This window comes from Pieris rapae, chromosome 4 (genome assembly GCF_905147795.1).
Source record: "Pieris rapae chromosome 4, ilPieRapa1.1, whole genome shotgun sequence".
NCBI classification, from domain to species: domain Eukaryota; kingdom Metazoa; phylum Arthropoda; class Insecta; order Lepidoptera; family Pieridae; genus Pieris; species Pieris rapae.
The window spans coordinates 2,467,126-2,486,453 of NC_059512.1; the positions used below are offsets into that span (position 1 = coordinate 2,467,126).

The 19,328-nt window shown below is 31.9% G+C and overlaps 3 protein-coding genes across 3 annotated transcripts; all 3 read left to right on the plus strand.

Moving 5' to 3' along the window:
* The first annotated feature begins 87 nt into the window (after positions 1 to 87).
* LOC110994558 (AH receptor-interacting protein) lies at positions 88 to 3,236 on the plus strand. Its single transcript, XM_022261260.2, has 6 exons — positions 88 to 296; positions 371 to 556; positions 1,041 to 1,200; positions 1,391 to 1,577; positions 1,868 to 2,010; positions 2,417 to 3,236. The coding sequence occupies exons 1-6, from the start codon at positions 228 to 230 to the stop codon at positions 2,635 to 2,637; spliced, it is 966 nt and encodes a 321-aa protein (XP_022116952.1). The 5' UTR covers positions 88 to 227; the 3' UTR covers positions 2,638 to 3,236.
* Positions 3,237 to 3,580: 344 nt separating this feature from the next.
* Positions 3,581 to 10,017, plus strand: LOC110994560 (tRNA (uracil-5-)-methyltransferase homolog A). Its single transcript, XM_022261263.2, has 12 exons — positions 3,581 to 3,803; positions 3,887 to 4,037; positions 4,136 to 4,320; positions 4,535 to 4,704; positions 4,962 to 5,112; positions 5,220 to 5,357; positions 5,867 to 5,976; positions 6,593 to 6,701; positions 7,195 to 7,317; positions 7,665 to 7,857; positions 9,078 to 9,298; positions 9,877 to 10,017. Exons 1-12 carry the CDS (start codon positions 3,690 to 3,692, stop codon positions 9,997 to 9,999), a joined length of 1,788 nt encoding a protein of 595 aa, XP_022116955.2. The 5' UTR covers positions 3,581 to 3,689; the 3' UTR covers positions 10,000 to 10,017.
* Positions 10,018 to 11,510: 1,493 nt separating this feature from the next.
* Positions 11,511 to 18,857, plus strand: LOC110994553 (tyramine beta-hydroxylase). The gene is made up of 11 exons (XM_022261257.2): positions 11,511 to 11,644; positions 11,877 to 12,100; positions 12,773 to 12,913; positions 13,270 to 13,533; positions 14,401 to 14,550; positions 14,907 to 15,039; positions 15,507 to 15,673; positions 16,325 to 16,507; positions 16,890 to 17,077; positions 17,512 to 17,668; positions 17,960 to 18,857. The coding sequence occupies exons 1-11, from the start codon at positions 11,569 to 11,571 to the stop codon at positions 18,035 to 18,037; spliced, it is 1,761 nt and encodes a 586-aa protein (XP_022116949.2). The 5' UTR covers positions 11,511 to 11,568; the 3' UTR covers positions 18,038 to 18,857.
* Positions 18,858 to 19,328: the final 471 nt, after the last annotated feature.

Consider the following 19,328-nt stretch of genomic DNA (forward strand, 5'->3'; position numbering starts at 1 on the left):
ACTGCACAGAATGTTTTTATGGATAACTGCCACAAATCTCTCATCTGTAGTCTGTACTCTGCGATGTTCTATTGATAGTTTGATACTGTTTTCTGTGGCAATAATTGAAGTTTGAACTTACAATTTACAAATCTTATTGAAAAAAATAAGTAAAAAACAAATATTCAAAAATTGTGTACGAAAAGTGAAAACCAAGCTGTTTCAACTCGTATTTTTACAACGACTCAATGGCGCCTATTGTAAAAAATATCTTACACGCGGGTCAAAAGTATATTCCTATTACAGATGGTAGCAAGGTAAGGGTAAATTTGTATTGTGTTAAATATTTCATATAATAATCTTATAATGATAAATTAAAACCTTATTACAGGCTCATTTTCATTTCCAAACTTGGAAGCTGGGAAAAGAAAGAACCCTTGTTGACGATAGTAAAAAGATTGGTAAAAAGGAGCCAATGGTATTAGTAATTGGTCACAAATTTAAATTAGAGGTTTGGGAAACTATAGTCAAAATGATGGCAGTAGGAGAAGTCTCTAGTTTTATTGTGCAAAAGGAGGTTTGTATTTATGAAAATAATATATTACTATATAATATATTACTTCATTGCTTTCTTTATGTTTAGCTTCATCTGATTTTACATTTATTCTTTAACGTAAATCATTTTGACTAACACTTTTTTTTAACTTTGAGAAATCTATAGGTTCAGCACAATGCCATTTTTTCTAACTATAAAAGTTAATTTTGTATTGTTGTTGTTGGTTTGTTGTTAAGATCATATTTTAAATCTGTGGTCATAGTTCAGAATATGATAAGTCATACAAAGAAATAAAGAACTTATTATTGTCTGATCTATGGCCACAGAAATATAATGTTGTATGAAATCAACATTTAGTTTACGTTATGCAAGTTTTCAAAACTTGTTTTTTATTTAAAATAAACACCATCTGTAAACTGGTGCTTGTAATTATTCTTTAAAATTCATGCAACTATGGTTTGATCCCAAGGTATACTTATAAAATGAAATGTTTATTAAATTTTAGCTAGTTTATAGTTATCCTTTTGTGTCTAAAACCTTAAGAGAACTAGGACAAGAGCAAAAAGTTAAACATTCATGCACAATGACTTTGCATACAGAAGGCATTGGATATCCTGATCTTGATGACTTAATAAGTAATCCCTGTGATTTGGAGTTTATTATAGGTGAGTGTTGAAATAATCATAAATAATCCCTGTCTTGTAGCTTATATAAACATCAATGTTGTTACAATCTGATGTATTATATGCAGTGTATTAGCCTTTAGTCTCCTTTAAAGTAAAAAATTCTACAATAAGGCCATGTATTAATATAAAAGGTTCTATAAACTGAAGTCTTGCATTTTCCTATGTTTAGAACTGTTGCAAGTTGAGAAGTCAGATGAATATGAGAAGGAACTCTGGCAGCTCAATATAGAACAAAGACTGAAGTTAGTACCTGAACTAAAAGAGAAAGGCAATAAGTTATATGCTGAAAAACAGTACAGCAAAGCTGAGGACTGTTACGGACAAGCACTGGCTATTCTGGAGCAATTAATGATTAGGTATGTGATAAATCAATTTACGCAGTTGGATAGTTATAAACTATTCTATTGTCATTAAAATTTATCTGTCACTTTTCACCACATGGGCATAACTTTAAATGTTAGTTCATTTAATTACATAACATAATTCTGTGATTTAGAAATAATTACAATTTTTCTATATGATAGACATTGTTATTGCTCAAGGTGAGTTTGTTGCAATATTATTAATATAAAGTAAGAAATGTTAAAGGAGTATTTATTTGCATACACCACTATGACTAATTGCACAATTACTATCAAAATTTCAGAGAGAGGAAGAAAGATGAAGAATGGATAACTCTTAACAACCTAAAACTACCCATTCTTCTAAACTATGCACAATGCAAGCTTCTCAAAGATGATTATTATGCGGTTTTAGAGCATTGTAATACAGTTCTTGAGCATGATAAAGGTTTGTGAATTTCTTTAAAACTTAATTGTAATGATAACAGCACACATGATTTAAAAACATTTTGATATTGTTTAACTGAAGAATAAACTTAAATTATAAAATACCTTTTTAAGAATATGTTTTTACTTTCTCTTAGTAGTTGAAATCTTTCTTCTACTCTTGATGTGAAGCTTCCACATTTAAACTACTGATAATGACGTATTTGCTATAGAAGGAGCTTTTTGCAATTGTTATTTAATTATTTGTATAATCACTAAACAAAGTTGCAAAAAAAAAAGTAGCTACAAATAGTAAGTTAGTTACATTATGTTTTAAAATATTTGCATCCCTTTTCAATTCAAGATTCAACTAAGATTATTATTTATTTTAGCCCAAATTTAATTTACATGACAAAAAAATATTCCAGATAATGTCAAAGCACTATACCGACGCGGTCGTGCACACGTTGGTGCTTGGAATCCCGAGGAAGCAGAAAAAGACTTTTTGCGAGTGAAAGAACTTTGCCCTACTCTAGCTGCGGGCATTAATAAGGAGCTGGATAATATTCGATCTCTAAAAAAAGAGAAAGCTGAAAAAGACCGAGATGCGTTGAGAAAAATATTTGATAAAGAACGTGATGAAACATAATACTAGTTATTGTTGCAAACATGTGTTGTTGTGTGTTAAAACTAGATGGCGTTACCCTTATATTAATTAAAAGTGCAATAGCAGCAGTGTATTTAAAAATGATAGATTTTTAGAAGTTCTGAATTTTTTTATTAAGAAAATACAGTTACACATTTCATTTAAGTTATCTATAACGTTAAATATTCTAACTTATTATAAGCTATTCATACTCACTTTAATGAAAGCATATTTTTATATGTATATAGACAAAAAAATCTGTTTGAGGTTAGTGCATACCGATATTCCTAAAGTTCCTGAGATTACGGTGTTAAACCAAATAAATTTTGTAGCTTAAAAATCTAAATGTCTCTTCGTTTTTAGAGTATTGCTTTGTTTGTAATGATAGAACGACAAGGAAATACTTTTATACCGTTTCTATGTAGAAAATAATATATCTATTACATAAAAATATTGAATTGATGTTCTTCCTGTTTAACTATTGTTATCAATTAAAGCATTTTTTTAGAAACAAAATTTGTGATTCATGTGTATTTACATTTTTTTACATACTGTAGATTGTACTAACAACTGACTGATAATTATGTTAGATACTTATTTAGAAATAATTATGCTTTATTTATTAATTGTGATATTATTCCAATTAATATTCTTATAGTTGTCTTGTTGTTAAATACATATAATCTTGTACCTTTACTTATAATTTACCTAACACAACAATATCCCTTATCATCCCTAATTTGATTATTATACGCAGTATTTTAACAGCAGAAAGTGATTTTATTAGATGGGTGAATTTATTTTAATTTAAATTTTATTCAATGGTTCCACGCCAGTGTCATTAGTCATAGTAATTATTGAAATAGGCTATAGATTAAAACTATTTCCATAACTTCTTGACGCCAAATGCCCATGCCTCCGTCATCCACTAATAACTAATCTGTGACTTCCATGAGTTCCAACCTAACTTTTGTGTAGAACAGCAAGTACATTAGAGTTAACCTATAATGTAAACAAACTATAAATCAAAATAATTTTCAATTAACTAAATTAAAATGACTGAAGAAGTTACAACGAATGAAGAGTATGCTTATTTAGACAGAGGAGGGTTCTCGTCTGAAAAACATAAAATAGAATTACGAGGTCTTCCTAAATTTTACGGAATAGCAGTAAATATTGTTTAAATGTATAACATTTTATTTATCTTGTACCGATAGAGGAAAGTACTTAAAACTATATATATATATTTCAGGAATTAAAAAAGTTGATGAATCAAAAGTTGGGCTTAAGTGTAAGTAAGATAAAACGCCAAAAGTTTGGAAATCATTGGTTATATGCGTGCTTTCAAAACGACGAAGAGCGTGATAAAGCTATAACAGCACTAAATGGATATGAATGGAAAGGTATAAAATAATACATTGTGGATATAAATGGAAAGTTGTAAAATAATACATTAGTGATAAAAAAAATATAACACATTAAAATATTAAATTACTCTTAGGTAAGATATTAATTGCTGAAATTGCCAAACCAGCACCAGATCCATTAGTAAAAAGAAAACAGGAAAGTAAAGTGAATGATAAGAATCCTAAACGACCGAAAACTGATGTAGATGAAACAAAAAGTCAGGAGGAAAGATTAAAGGATGCTGTTATTCCCTATTGGAAATTACCTTATGAGGAACAGGTGTGTATACTAGTAAAAAAGCACTCTAACTCTCGTGGTAACTTGTGCTGCTAAAAATGAGTCGATCTAATTTTAATATATGTTTAGGTTTCAGTCTCCAATATTAATTGCCAACATAAAGTAAAAATAAAATATACTGTGTTACAACAATTTATTTATTTATTTCAGACTGTATTAATTATTATTAATAAAATTTTCATTCAATTACTTACAGCTCGCTTTAAAAACAAAGGAAATAAAGCAAGTTTTAATGAAATTTGATAATGAGTTGTGGAAGATAGATAAACAAAAAAGGAGTAAAATAGAAGACAATAGAAAGTTGTATGATGGCTTAAGTTTTGAACTTAAACCTATTGAAAGATCTCCCTTGATAGAGGGTTATAGGTATGTGTAGAAATAACAGCAAAGACGAAATGGTAATGACTTATTACTCCAAAACAATTGAAGCAGTTTTTTTGAGGATACTGTACTGGATTGTTAATTCCAGCATGTAATTTGTTGTAATTAATAAAAAATGTAATTGTGTTGATTAAACATTTTTGTATAACAGAAAGTGTGTCTATTCAGGGGTCTTTGAACATTAACACTTTGTCATTTGGTCATTGACAGTCAGACGAAATTACTCTCTTATATATTTTTAGGAACAAGTGTGAATTTACAGTTGGTATTGATGAGGAAACTAAGAAGCCCACAGTTGGGTTCAGGTTAGGATGCTATTGGGCAGGTTCTGTGGCTGTTGCTCCAGTGCAAGTACTTAAGCATATTCCAGAGAATATGAAGAAAGCAGTGCTTGTAAGTTAATTATGTTGAGTTTAAAATTAATTATTTTTAAACTGCATAAACAGATAATATTACGAAATGGTCTAGATATAGGTAAAAGATTACTTATATTTTTACAGGTTTTCCAGGAGTTCATTCGCAAATCAGAATTACCTCCATACAGTCCTGTTGACTATTCTGGATACTGGAAATGTTTGACTGTTCGGCAGTCATCACATAATGGTGACATCATGCTTATTATTGCTATGGATCCCCAGGTATGTATATTCTCAATTCTAAATAAACTATGTATGTGCGTGGCAGTGTTGCCAATCCAAGTAGGCAAATAGCATATGCTTTTTTTTTATTCATAGAACATGGGGAAAATGGGGAGGAGGCTCACCTGCTCACATGTTAAGTGATACCTCGCCCGTGGACACTCTCATGTTACCATTTCGTTGGTTTTGATAACTGAGTGTGCGCTTAGCATAAGATCCCAATCTAGTAATTTTATTCTGAATTGCTAAGTTGCTACATTTTAATTGGTTTCACAATCTTGTATCCAAGATTCCACCGAGTTTGTAGGTAGAAGTGCTAAGTTGGCAAAAATACTTGACCGAAAGTATAGTCAGTGTACAGTGTTACACATAAATTTATTATCTAAATTAGAATACTGAAATATTTGTTAGTTTTTTATACAGTTATGTTAGTACTGTTACAGTTATGTTAGTAAACTACTGGTTGAAATTAAGAAATATTTTATTGATTATATTTTGCCCATTTACAGATACTATCAGCTGATGAGCGAGAGAAAGTGAAAGAAGAAATAAATAGTTACTTCAATTCAGAAGAGTCTTTTGGAATTAAATCTGTCTATGTCCACTTTGTTGCAAAGAGGTTAGTATAGTGGATACATTCTTATTGATATTTTTTGTTGTTTTTATTTTATTTCTTTTTTGTTATTATATATTGTCCTAAAAATTAAAAATAGCAGTGTTGGCCTAGTGACATTAGTGAGTCTTGGGTTTGAATAACAATTATGCACCGTTGGAATTTTCATTTTATGTGACAGCCAATACACATAAGGGGTTGTAGTGCCACTGGACTATCATTTTAAAATAACTTTTGTTGTAAAATACGATACAAATCGGTGACTTACTGTGCATAAGTATGATTATGAAAAACAGTATAAGGCAGAAGAACTACAGTCCATTGTTATTAAGTTGTTAGACTCTTCTCAATTTTTATTTTACAAGTTTACATAGCGCACATCTTTGTGAGTGTCACCTATAATATCCTAATCCTTCCATCGCGGATACATAATAGCATTAATTATGCATGCAATATTAAAACATTTGTGGTTGTGAGTGAGTGAGTATATGTAAGGGTGTGCAAACTATTTTTTTTTTTGGTTGGCTACAAAGGTTAAAAACAGCTGTTTTAATGAGATCTTATTGTTACTAAAGCAGAATTAGTCTGTTATACAAAAATGGCCAAAAGTTAATGTTTCTAGGAGAGCAGGTGAAGAACCCGCTAAACCCATACATGTATTGGGGGCCACACACATAACAGACACAATACTCGGTAGACAGTTTAGAATATCGCCTGAAGCCTTCTTTCAGGTTAGTATTATGATAATCACCTAAGTTGGACTATGGTTAAGTTACAAGCATCAGAATCTTACAATTTTATGACAAAAGTGATAATAATTATTATCTGTAAACAAATTAATTGCTCATGAACTAATGTCATTTGCGTCAGCGTTCGACTGTGGAACCAATGGAGTTTTTATGTCATTTAACACTTGCTCGAAGTTGTGAAGGAAAACTCGGCATAATTCACTCATAGAGGACTGATTCAACCTATTCCTACACAAATCTGAGGCAAGGACCTAAAAGTGCCACTGGTACTGGACGGTTATATACTGTTGTACTAATATAAAAGTTCATCACTATATATAATTTTTTAATGTTTTGTTTATAGGATAATTAGTGTGGGTATTATTTTGGTGTTCTTTCGAATCAGTAACTGTTAAGGTAGAATAATGTAATGAAATAAATAATTTTTCAGTTATATAAAATTAGTTTAACTCAATTTATAATTAAAACTTTTAAGATAAACACAGCTGGCGCCGAGATCCTATACCAGAAAGCGATAGATTTGAGTCGAGTAAATGAAAACTCAACACTTATTGATGTATGCTGTGGTACTGGCACCATTGGCTTGTGTTTTGCTAAGGTAATAAATAACTCTTATATTTATCAATATTCATTTTTCAGGCGCCTATGTGATAGCGAGTAGCGCCCATATATTGGTCTTATAAATGTGTCTTGTTGAAAAACGCGAAATCTTAAAAGGCCGGCAACGCACTCGCGAGCCCTCTGGTATTGATGTCACAAAATGCCGCTGTACGGCTTTGATATTTTGTGAACCGGTAGTACATGTAAAAGAATCAATTTAAAAAAATTTCCGTTGACGTTTATGTATGTACTTGGTTACCTGTATGAATTAAGTTATTTGGAGTTTGTGTTTTCGCTTTTAGTCAATTTATTATTTCAGTGTTATAATAGTGATTTATGTTTTAGCACTGCGGACAAGTACTGGGCCTAGAACTAATAGAGAAAGCAGTTGAGGACGCAAGAGCGAACGCGTTATTGAACAATATCGAAAATTGTGAGTTTTATGCGGGTAAGGCGGAAACAACATTACACGCAGTGCTGGCACGTGCGAGCGATGATGACGTCATTGCTGTTGTAGACCCGCCTAGGGCTGGTTTACGTAAGTTCCTTTATGTACTAATATTGTTTTTATTTCATATATTATATTATACATATGTATAAAAATGTACAAGAAAACAAATTAAAAGTATGTCAGGATAGTATCGAAAGGAGTGTTGTAGGTCTGAAATTGAAAGATTATAGAAGAAGAAGAAAGTTTAATTATTATCTAAAAATAATTTAATAAAACCCTTAAAAAAATAATTACATACCTATTTTTTCAAATATTAATTATTATGATATTTTTTTTGTTATAAGTAACGTTAATAGTTAATTCAATTAACTATTCAATTCAATAATAAATAAGGCAGGCACACTCGTACGCTGAAGGAAAAAATCGTAAGTAATCGGCATGCCTCAAACGAAATAATCGGGTGCGAGCTAAAAAGCTGTAGTGCCGGCACTGCAACTTTTAGCTTTGGGTCTTAGATATCTGTTTCCTGATCATTTGTATTCTTTTCCTATCCTAGATCAGCCTTCTGTGCCTCACATCCGCGGCCGACTTTTTCGTTTGGGCATCCCAGTTTCCTTAAGAGGTTTTCTTAAACCGTACATGCGTGCCAGTCTTCCTATTGCATTTAGATATACATATTATATTATCGTTATTGAATGAAAGAGTAAAGAATGTTACTGTTGGAAAGTAATAATTTAAGTGTAAATATAAACAAAAACTAACTATAAACAATTTCGGAATTATAATAATAGCAGACCCAATAACCTCAAAATTACTTATAAAAACGTGTCGATTAAATAAGTTGTAACAACTAAATTTCTAGGCAGATCACTAGACCAAAACCTTACTTGGAAACAATTTAATTAATTGTATTGTCTTTTATTAACATAACTTTTACACATAAAGAAAAACACTTTTTTACGGATTATAGTTATGTATTATTGTATTTTAACTTATAATTATTTAGACATAATTTTAAATGTAAACCGACGTTTCGCGTGCTTTACAGCGTGCGTGGTCACGGTGACTGAAGACAAAGGTGTTAAATGTCAAAAAGTATTACAGCTGTAGAAAATGTTGTGTTATCTATATTTATTTTCCCGGAGGGGATATAATCCGCGAAAATGGAGGACACCGTGAGCAATTTCTGCAAAAACCCTACATCTTTTAGTCGATACCAACTCCGGGGAAATAAATACAGATAACACATTTTCTACAGCTGTAATACTTTTGTTTTTCTTTAAATTTAATTAATTGCCTCATCGTAGATATGTCAGCAATAACGACCCTGCGCAACAATAAGAAAGTCAAAAGGCTGATATACATATCGTGCAGCCCGTCGTCTGTTACCAAAAACTTTGTGGATCTCAGTCGAGCCTCCTCAAAGACGCTGTATGGAGCGCCTTTCAACCCCATATGTGCTGTACCAGTTGATATGTTTCCGCATACGAAGCATGTGGAGTTGATTGTGCTATTTGAGAGGGAACAGGTGAGGTATCAGGAAAATCATAAAATATGGACACAGATTTTTGGCGTGTCCTAATGATTGTACTTTTTGTAATCTTTAATAAAAACAAATTTACCTGTAGTGTTTGTGATTTAACTCCTATACGCCTGCACCGATATTGATGAAATTTTTTTAAGTGGATTTGCTAAACCATTAGCTTTACAATTAGATGTTTTTGTTTTAGTTCTTTTGTGGACAATTTTTGTGTCCGCTAGTATTTAATATCTTCGAACTCCTCATTTTTGGATTTCCTTACATTACCAGGCTGGGTTTGTGTTAAGTTTATTAACAATGATTAAAATATGTGAGAACTAATTAAATTTAATTTAAAGATGGTCAATTATTTTGAAAATATTTCATTTCAATTGTGTCTTTTATTTATTTATTCAATTACAGACATGGCTAAACTCACAATAAAAAAAGACTATAATTTATACAATACAAAATATCTTATGAGGTTTAGCTATGAGCGGAATTTGCTTTTAAAATCACATGTGTGATTTTGATTAGATTTAAAAACTTAATATTACGCGAACCCTTATAATAACCAGTTTTTTCAGGAGCCATCAAAAGAAGTTGCGGACATTGTAAAGGAAAATACTGAAGAAGAAAAAAATATTGACACAGAAGTAAAGACAGATAATCAAGAGGATATTGTAGAAACATTATGTAGTGATGTATAATATACAAATTGTTGTTTACAAAGTGTTTTATTTCTCTCTTTGCTTATTTAAAATTAAAATTGCTATAGCGTTATTGGGTTATATTTGGTCTTGTTATTTTTTTTTACACCATACATGACAAAGAATATAATTATATAGTCTAATCTATTATAACGACATCCAAGGGACTACTCATATTTTGTCGTAAAAACCGATAAATATATAGACTTACTACCGTATGAACTACTTACATTTGTTTTAATTCAAAAAACTACTACACTCTTGGTATTCCCAAATATATCCAGGTCTTGCGCAGAATTAAGGGGAACTGCTGAATGCTGGCGGAGGACAGTTCGTAAGATGTCTCTGTAATACTTCCATGAAGCCCTTATAGTTCAAAATTCTCTGAATTCTTTTAGATAACTATTGATATGTTCGTATGGTCATTCCCGAACCAAATCAACTTAGAGTCGTTCAAGAAAAATGGGTACCAACTTTTAATCAGCCTGCAACTGACTCGCGTGCCTCCTGGCATTAAGCTAACATCAGGTGCCTACTGCCCGTTTGACCCAAACTAAAAGAAATAAAAAAAATGTTTTGGGGGTTATCTCGATAGCAGTTAATTCTATGTCGCATAAAAACATAATTAACATTTGGCATCTGTAAAATACATAAGAATTTCAAAACGATGATGCTATACATAGTTTTACTTAAAAGTTAATGCCACCATCTTATACGAATATTATACGATTAATGATAAAAAAAAAACTCTTAATATTGTTATAAAAAATCTAAATAAATAACTATAATGAGGAATAAAATAATTAAGTCCGTAATAGACCTCATCTGCGGTGGCCAGAGGCGCTAACTTCTCAGTAATTTTGCAGGAATTTAATAAAGAGCACCCCAATGAAACTCGCATTCCTACTCGCGCTATGCATTGCTATAATGCGCTGAATTTTAACACGTTCGCCCATTATCAGACTGTACTGGTGACAAAAACATCATTTTTTTAGAAGAAAGATTATTATCGGTCTCTATCTGCAGAGGAATACATAAATGACCCATTATAAGCAAAATTACCTAGATCATTCAATTCTGTTCAATTCATATAAAAAAAACAGAACATCATTTTTGTGAATAAATGAAATCACGCATAAGTGCACGCCGGTTATCTTTCTGGACTCTATTGAGCTGTATTTATTTTAGAATACAGGCTCGGTATTTTCTACGCAATTCAGTAACCCTCAAATAAGAAACGAAAACAGGAAAATTATAAAAAAAAAATTGCTTAAACGTTCAAATATAAATAATATTTTACTGTATAATTGCTTACGTTAGAAATATTGTACTCTGAATTATATGTTCATAACTAACTATAGATTAATATATCAAGACTTAATTTTATTAATATAATATAAGGTTAGTTTGTTTCCTACAGTACAATTGCTCGCTTTTACATATATATTTATAGTATAGCTTAGACTGGAAGTGGGAATTTTTCTATAGCTTGACTTGCCTCCAGTCGCCGACACCTTCAGTTGTGAAGAAGACCCCAAGGCTTGAACACAATATTATGACTTAAACAAAATGTATATTCAGTGTATACTGATATTTGTATTTTCCTTTATTTGTTGTGATTCATTTACAATTTACAAAAAGTCGGGTAAGTATTATTGATACCCCAAATCGAACATAGATCTATCAAGTCTTTCGGCAACCTTTTTATGTTTTAAAAACGATTCACGACCATTTGGTCAATAAATAATTTCATTGCGAATAAATAAAGTTTTGCTAACTTTCAATCAATTCATATTTTTTATAATTTTTTATAAAACACTAACTTCTATTGTGTTAAGTTACAAAATTCACAATTACTCAAATAATCCTTCAATTAGGTCATCAAATAGCCGAAAGCGAATCAGTATTGGATCCAAACGGAGATATATCGATAAAATGGCGAGTTAATTACTCAATTAAAAAAATTCACTTCGAAGTTCGGCTTTCTGAAAAAGCTCCGGCGTCCAATTGGTTCGCATTGGGATTCTCAGATCGAGGCGATTTCGAAAATGCTGATTTATGCTTAGTATGGACGGATTATAATGAAATTGATCATTTTGAGGTATGTCTTTTGCTGTTAAATGCTTGTACAGATAAAAATAATCCCGTAACACAATACCTAAGACGATCTTGGAAGAGCAGATCCAGCCACTCAAATTTTAACAAAATCTACATTGTTATTTGCTGTCTTGAGATATAGGAGCACAAAACTAGGGAAACTTCATAAATGAACAAGGAGTCAATAAACTAGATAGCTCGTCGGGCGTTTCATTTATCAAAAAACAAGAAAGATTATTTTGAGTAGCGTTGGCCCAGTGGCTTCAGCTTGCGACTCTCATCCGTGAGGTCCCAGGTTAGATCCCCGGCGGCACCAATGGACTTTCTTCTGGTCTAAGATCCGGCTGCAAGATTAGTGCGCTCATCGGTTATTTGCTAATAACCAAATTTGTATGTACATTTATAATTAGGAGAATGTTACCTATCAAAATTTGGCCGCTACTAATTTTAATGAAATTATTTTTGGGAAAACATTTCGTTCACTTGTTATTATGATAAAATATCGACTATATGACGGCAATTTACATAAAGATTTAAAAGACGGGTGCCGTTGATGTGGCCGCACTTCTTTGCAGCCTGTCGTTAACAAGATTTGGAAATATGAGGCCCGCATCTAAAAAGTGTCGTAGTGCCACTGATTTCTTTTATATATAGATTATTATTTTGATAATTTCAGGATATGCACTCTGACGAAAAAGGAAAACTATTACACGACGCTAATCAGAACTGCGATGCTTTTTACGTCAACGCTAAAGGTCGTTGTTTAACTTTTGAACGTTATTTTGACACGTGCGACGACGACGATTATATTATTGAGGTACTGTTTTTTAAATCATTGAAACACTTTCCCTTGAAGATTTTTTCCCTTCCAATATAGATGAGATATCCATATAATTCTGGAGGGGGGAAATATAAGGTACATAGTTGTTAAGTATTAAAAGTAAAGTTTGAAATATAACACCTCTTTCAACTAATGTAATCTGATAAAAGCTATTTTTTTCTGCCTGATAATAGCGTGGCAACAAATAACATAGGTTTTTTACTGATCCCTACCTAACTCGAAGTCAAAAACTTTCTGTAAAACGTTCATTTTCACATACTACTGTGTCTGTTTCCAGTAAAATTATAATAAAATGACATATAATAATAAAACACATTTCTTTCTTATATCAGGATGGTACAGTACACATTATCTGGGCCCGTGGTACAGATAAGCTTTTCTCAGCGAAAGGCCTATGTCTGAATTGCACCTCCCCTCACGACCACGGCTTCATACGTGTTCGACTGCTAACTCCAACTGGAATATCTCAAGAAAAAGCTGAAGAACTCTCCATCACGAACAAGAACCTCAAAGTACCGAGTTCTGATACGACGTATTGGTGCAAAGTTGTTAAACTTCCAGAATTCGTTACGGAGAAAGTGCATCACATTATCAGGGTATGGAAGAGAAAATATTACACCAAATTGTCTAATGATATATTATGTTTAATAACAAATGGATTTTATTAATGTAACTAAACATAACAATCAATTATACAGTATTTACAATTTATAAAAACCTAAAATCTTAAATATCTTCCTTAAAAAAAATATGTTTATTATAGAACATAGTATAGACAGGTAACACTTATCCCACGTCATTAAATTTGAATTTGTTTGCATCCCTACTCATCGGCAAAGAAGACAGAGGGTGTGGGGCGAGAGAAAAAGCCGGCGTAAAAACATCAAACAATACTTATTTACAAATAAAGCAAATTAATTAGACGTACTGTCCTTTTATCAACTTTAACTTTATAGTAAGCCTTTTTACACAGCTTTTTTAAATACATTTCTTAAATATATTAAAAGGCCGAGATAAAAGAGCCACTGGGATTTTATTAAAGAAGAGTATCCCTTTTCCCAAAAAAGAATTACTTAAATTATTATAATTACTTAAACTTAAGATTAGTCTAAGTAAGGGGAAATTGCAGCCTGCGTTTGTTCCGAGTATTAACATTGTGCGTATGTCCTATTCTAGTAAACTTATTACTATTTTTGTTTATATTTTTATTTATTATTTTTATTTTTATAAATATATTGCGATGAAAAGGTAAGTATATTAATCTCATTTAAATGAGTTTGAATAGAAATAAGTAAATACAACTTGAATTCAATTATACTCTTTGCACGAAGTGCACTTGCAATATTTTTCGCAACTATGACCAGCTGTTACATTCTCCCTTTTTTGAAAAAATTAAGATAAACAGATTTTATATATGTATTAGATTTTATACAGAGTTTTAAATATATAAATTAAAATTTCAGTTCGAGTCTACAATTACAAAAGGCAATGAGGGATTGGTGCATCACATGGAGGTTTTCTACTGTGACGCGGATCCTAAGCAGGAAATACCGCTCTATGAAGGCAACTGTTTTGCACCGGATCGACCAGATTCTACTAAAGTGTGCTCAAAGGTATTTTTGCTATATTTACAAGTAATTACAAATTATGAGTATAAAAAATTGAGCACGGAGCAAAAGCTGCGCACAATGCATTTTTCTACGTACTCAAGACTAACTCCATAAAGGAGAAACTTTTTACGGTAAAAAAACTGCAATACTTGTTGATGGCATGCGTTTCTAAGTACATTATCTAACAACCTCTATTGACATCAAAAGATAGAGTACGTAGTTCTCGGAATCAATATTTTCATAATTTTTATCAACGTTATGTTTTTGTTCATCATGTTTGTCGAGTTTTTAAAGTAAGAATAAAATCTTTGACCTGTTGGTGATGAACCTGTTTTTACTGTATATTTTAACATCGTAAGGTCAAAGCGGCATGGGCCATGGGAGCACCACCTTTTGTATACCCGAAGGAAGCTGGTCTACCACTCGGTGGAAGAGCTGCTAACAAATACGTCATGCTGGAAGTACATTATAATAACCCGGAAGTCAAAGATGGTGAGCAGACCAAACGTGGAATTCTTTCTATTTTTTTCTATTTCTTTTAGCGAAATCAACATTTCCCCAACATCCCACTTTTGATCCAATCTCCTACCCTTGACTGTTGTCCTTCTCCAAATATTACTCATTTTGCCGTTTTAGTCCATTACTGATAACAAAGTAGGGGAGGCCCATCATGTGGTAAACATCTTCTAAAGCCCTGTTAGTGACTGTATTAGTTGGGACATAATCCTATTGTTGTCATATCAATTTCTGTGATAACACATATTTTCAACACATCCTTCTTTCTTCCTTCCTTCATTCTTCTGCCCTTCCTAATGTCTGGAAAAATTTCCTAATTTTTACTCCAAACATTCTATTCAGATTTTCATCCTGTTTCTGTCCTTTTCTTTCAAAGGTTTCTTCAACGAATCATTCTTCAACAATTAATAATGTTTGGAATTTTATGAATAAATTATTTTCAGACTGGATAGACAGCTCCGGTATCACTCTTCATTTGACAGCTAATAGACGACAGTATGACGCAGCTATCATGGAGTTAGGCCTCGAATATACGGACAAAATGGCAATCCCCGGTGGGCAAAAAGCCTTCCCGCTCACCGGATATTGTATACCACAGTGTACTGGAGTGGTAAATTTTAATTCTCCTTTTATATTTGTTATACTATCTGATGCCTTATATGCGTTAACTAGAAATTTTACTTTTTAAATAAGCTTGACAACCCTTGGCACGCACACTGACGCATTCCTAAATAAAATTGAAATACAAGATATAATGTGTCAAGCAATTATAGGCCAACTCAAGAAATTAGTAAAATTTCAAAAATGGACTTTATAGTGTGGTGGTAGTGTGATAGACTCCAAGGGGGAGCAACTATGGAAATCCATACCTAGCTCGTTTATTTATTTTTTGTTTATAAAATTATTTTTAGCACTTTCAAAAAAATGTTACACTTTCTCAAATAAACCATATAATATATTAATTATATCGGGTGATAAAGTACTGGATCGATTTTAAACATTCTTTTACAATTCGAATGCTAAATTATCCCTGATTAATTGCACGAAAAACCCAACCCCCAACGAAAACTTTAATAAAGTTACCCAAGGTGTAAATAAGATGTTTGTTGATGTAAAAAATTGTGTCCACCCGTGGAAAGCCGGGCCGCTAATTTCTAATAAAATGTTTCATTATATCATAATGTCTGTTAGTAGCGTTGTTTTTTTTGTTCCTGGTATTCAGGAATTTCATTAATATTAAATTTGCTTAAAACATTTTAAGGGCCTTCCAAAACAAGGTATCGTTGTATTCGGAAGTCAACTTCACACACATTTGACCGGTGTCGCCGTATGGACGAGACATTTCCGGCAGGGAATCGAACTTCCTGTTCTCAATAGAGACGTTCATTATTCAACACATTTTCAGGAGATAAGGATCTTGCATCGGCCTGTAAGGGTTTTGCCGGTAAGCTGTAAAAAAATATTAAAAAGACTCTGACTAAACGCTTAGTCTAGATTAGGGCTCTCAGGCTCTCGCATATATATATATAATGTAAAAGGTTTTAGACATACTCAACCATCATCATCATCATCAATATATATATAGCTATAAAGTCAATTTCGCCATCGCAATCTTTTTCGCGTTTCTTGCGTCCGAGTTCGAACCCCCGTATCTCTCCTTTCGAACCAACGCAGCCTCGGTCTACCAAGTTTTCTCTTGACACCAGGTTATGAGTTCAGTAAGGACCTTGGTGTTCTGTTGTCCGCCGTCCGCTAGTTAAAGTTCTTCATTGTAGCGAATACGCCAAACATCGTCGTCGTCAATACTTGGATAAATGTTCTTCCAGGGTGATTACTTAATGACGACCTGTCTATACAACACAGTTGGCAAGGAAAACGCAACGATCGGTGGTCACGCGATAACAGACGAAATGTGCGTTAACTATATGCACTATTACCCAGCTAGCGCACTGGAGGTCTGCAAAAGCGCTGTTTCGAACGCCGCTTTAGAAAAATATTTCAAATTTGAAAAAAGGTATATGTTATTATTGAGTCTTTGTTATTATTAAAATATTTATATTTTAACTGTAACTGTTAACATAACTGTTACTGGTACACATAACTGAAGGAAGGTACATAAATATTATGCCAATAACATTTTGTAGTTGTACGATGGCCCCAAAATAAAATTATGCAAAATTGGATAAATTATTTTAAAAATAGAATTGTATGATGTCATTATTTTGGATAGTCCAAATAATTTATGGCTATTCGTATTCAACTGTAAAAAACACGATCTGAAAAAAATATTCCAATGTAGTATTCAAATTTCGAAAAGAAAACGATTATCATCTACAAAGCTACATTTACTCAAACGTGCTTCAATTTTTTAGCTTGTTATCGAAGAGCTTAGGCGTCATATTTAATTTATTGCAATTGCAATTTTTAATCTTACTTAATGCATTCTAGATGGAACAACATGCCTATATCGTATAAAGCATCGCCTCGTGCCAACTATTTGTCGATAAAACCATGGACTCCCTTAAGAACGAATACCTTAGATATGTTGTATAGTGAGGCACCTATCTCCATGCAGTGTAATAAATCTGACGGTAATCGCTTCCAGGTATTTATCGCATATTATGAATATGAATTACAAAATAATAGATAATCCTTTTATGTTTAAATTAAAAGATGAAATGGCGAGTTCTGTAGAGTGCCTTAATAATACATATATTTACTAATAAAACTTAAAAGATAATAAATTAATGTCGTGCTGGTAAAGCCAACCTTTGGAATTTTGAAAGTTGTTATGAATGTGTGTCTTCTAAGGTGTTTTGATTATATTACTTCCACTGATATTACTTTTATTATAAAAGGTAACACTGTTTTTTCCTAAATTTTTATTTTTTTACAGGGTGATTGGGAAGGAATAGACATACCAAAGATCAAACTCCCCTTGAAACCAGTGCTAAGGCAATGCCCAAGTTATTAACATTTATCTTAAATATAAGTTCTATAATATATAAGGAAATAATTAGTCATTGTTACAAAAGAAATATTTAACAGTATAAATGTATTTGTAACACAAAATTGTTGCCAAATTGCGTTACCAAGTAGTAAATAAAATATTATATTTAAAATTAAAATTTTTCTTACCCTAAAAATTATTATATCGTACATAAGGGAAGATCGTTACCCTTCGTACGCAGGGCACAATCATACAGTCAAAATAAAACTTGAACGAAACAAAGTAAGGTCTTGCTTTTGTATGTGTGCATGAGTAGGTACCAACTTTACGTCAACGAAGTTTCACGAAATTCGCGACGATGACAGTGAAATTACAGGCATGGACGTGTTTTGACACTCGATAAGTAATTTTTTGATCAAATTTTTTTGTCTATTGTTAGGTACCGTAGAAAAAATAAGTTTTCATGTAGAGAATTCTATCAGTAACTAGCAAAATATCCTTAAGATACATCTCTAATGCTTAATCTATGACCCTTCCCTATTAATATTAAAATAAGTTATGTTTTGTTGTTATTCAGTTAGTGGGGCACTTTCGGACAGCACTATACTTTGAACAAATCGTAGAACAGGGGGTTTAGTCAAGCTAATTAAATTTCTATGAAAATTTGTCGACACGAACTGTCATTTTCACACAATTTAAGTTTTCGACTTTCTACATACACCACTGTGCATCTTGATTTAAATCCTTTGGTAGGTAGGTACGATAAAGTGTGTTAATTGCTAATTTTTGCATTAACTTTGCCCTGTGTTGGTATCATTGCTATCGTCGATGTACATACATTTTAATACCTATTTCTTAATATTTTTTAAACTATTGCTAAGATAACTATTTTATAAAAATATTTTATTTTTGTTAAATATAAGTTAAATCTTTATTATTGTGTTTAATTTCATGGCAAATAAAATAATTTTGATTTATATGTATTAAGCTGCCTCGTTGTTTGGGCAGATTCGTACATATTCCAGATTTAGTTGAAATCACATCGGATGAAATCATTTGTCATTCTTTTAATATAATCTCAGATAGTTAGACTATAAATTTAAGCTATCAGGTGATTGATTCATGGAAAAATTAAAATGTGATAACCGTACGAAGGCTCCCCATCTTCCCCTATATGCCTACTTTAAGCTCGCAGTAGCTTTTACTATATAAAAGAACCACATTACACAATGAGCATAACAAAATAACTGTTAACTATAATATGTTTATTTTCCCTTTGTCACTATTCTGATACATGGCAGACAAACGGTTTTAG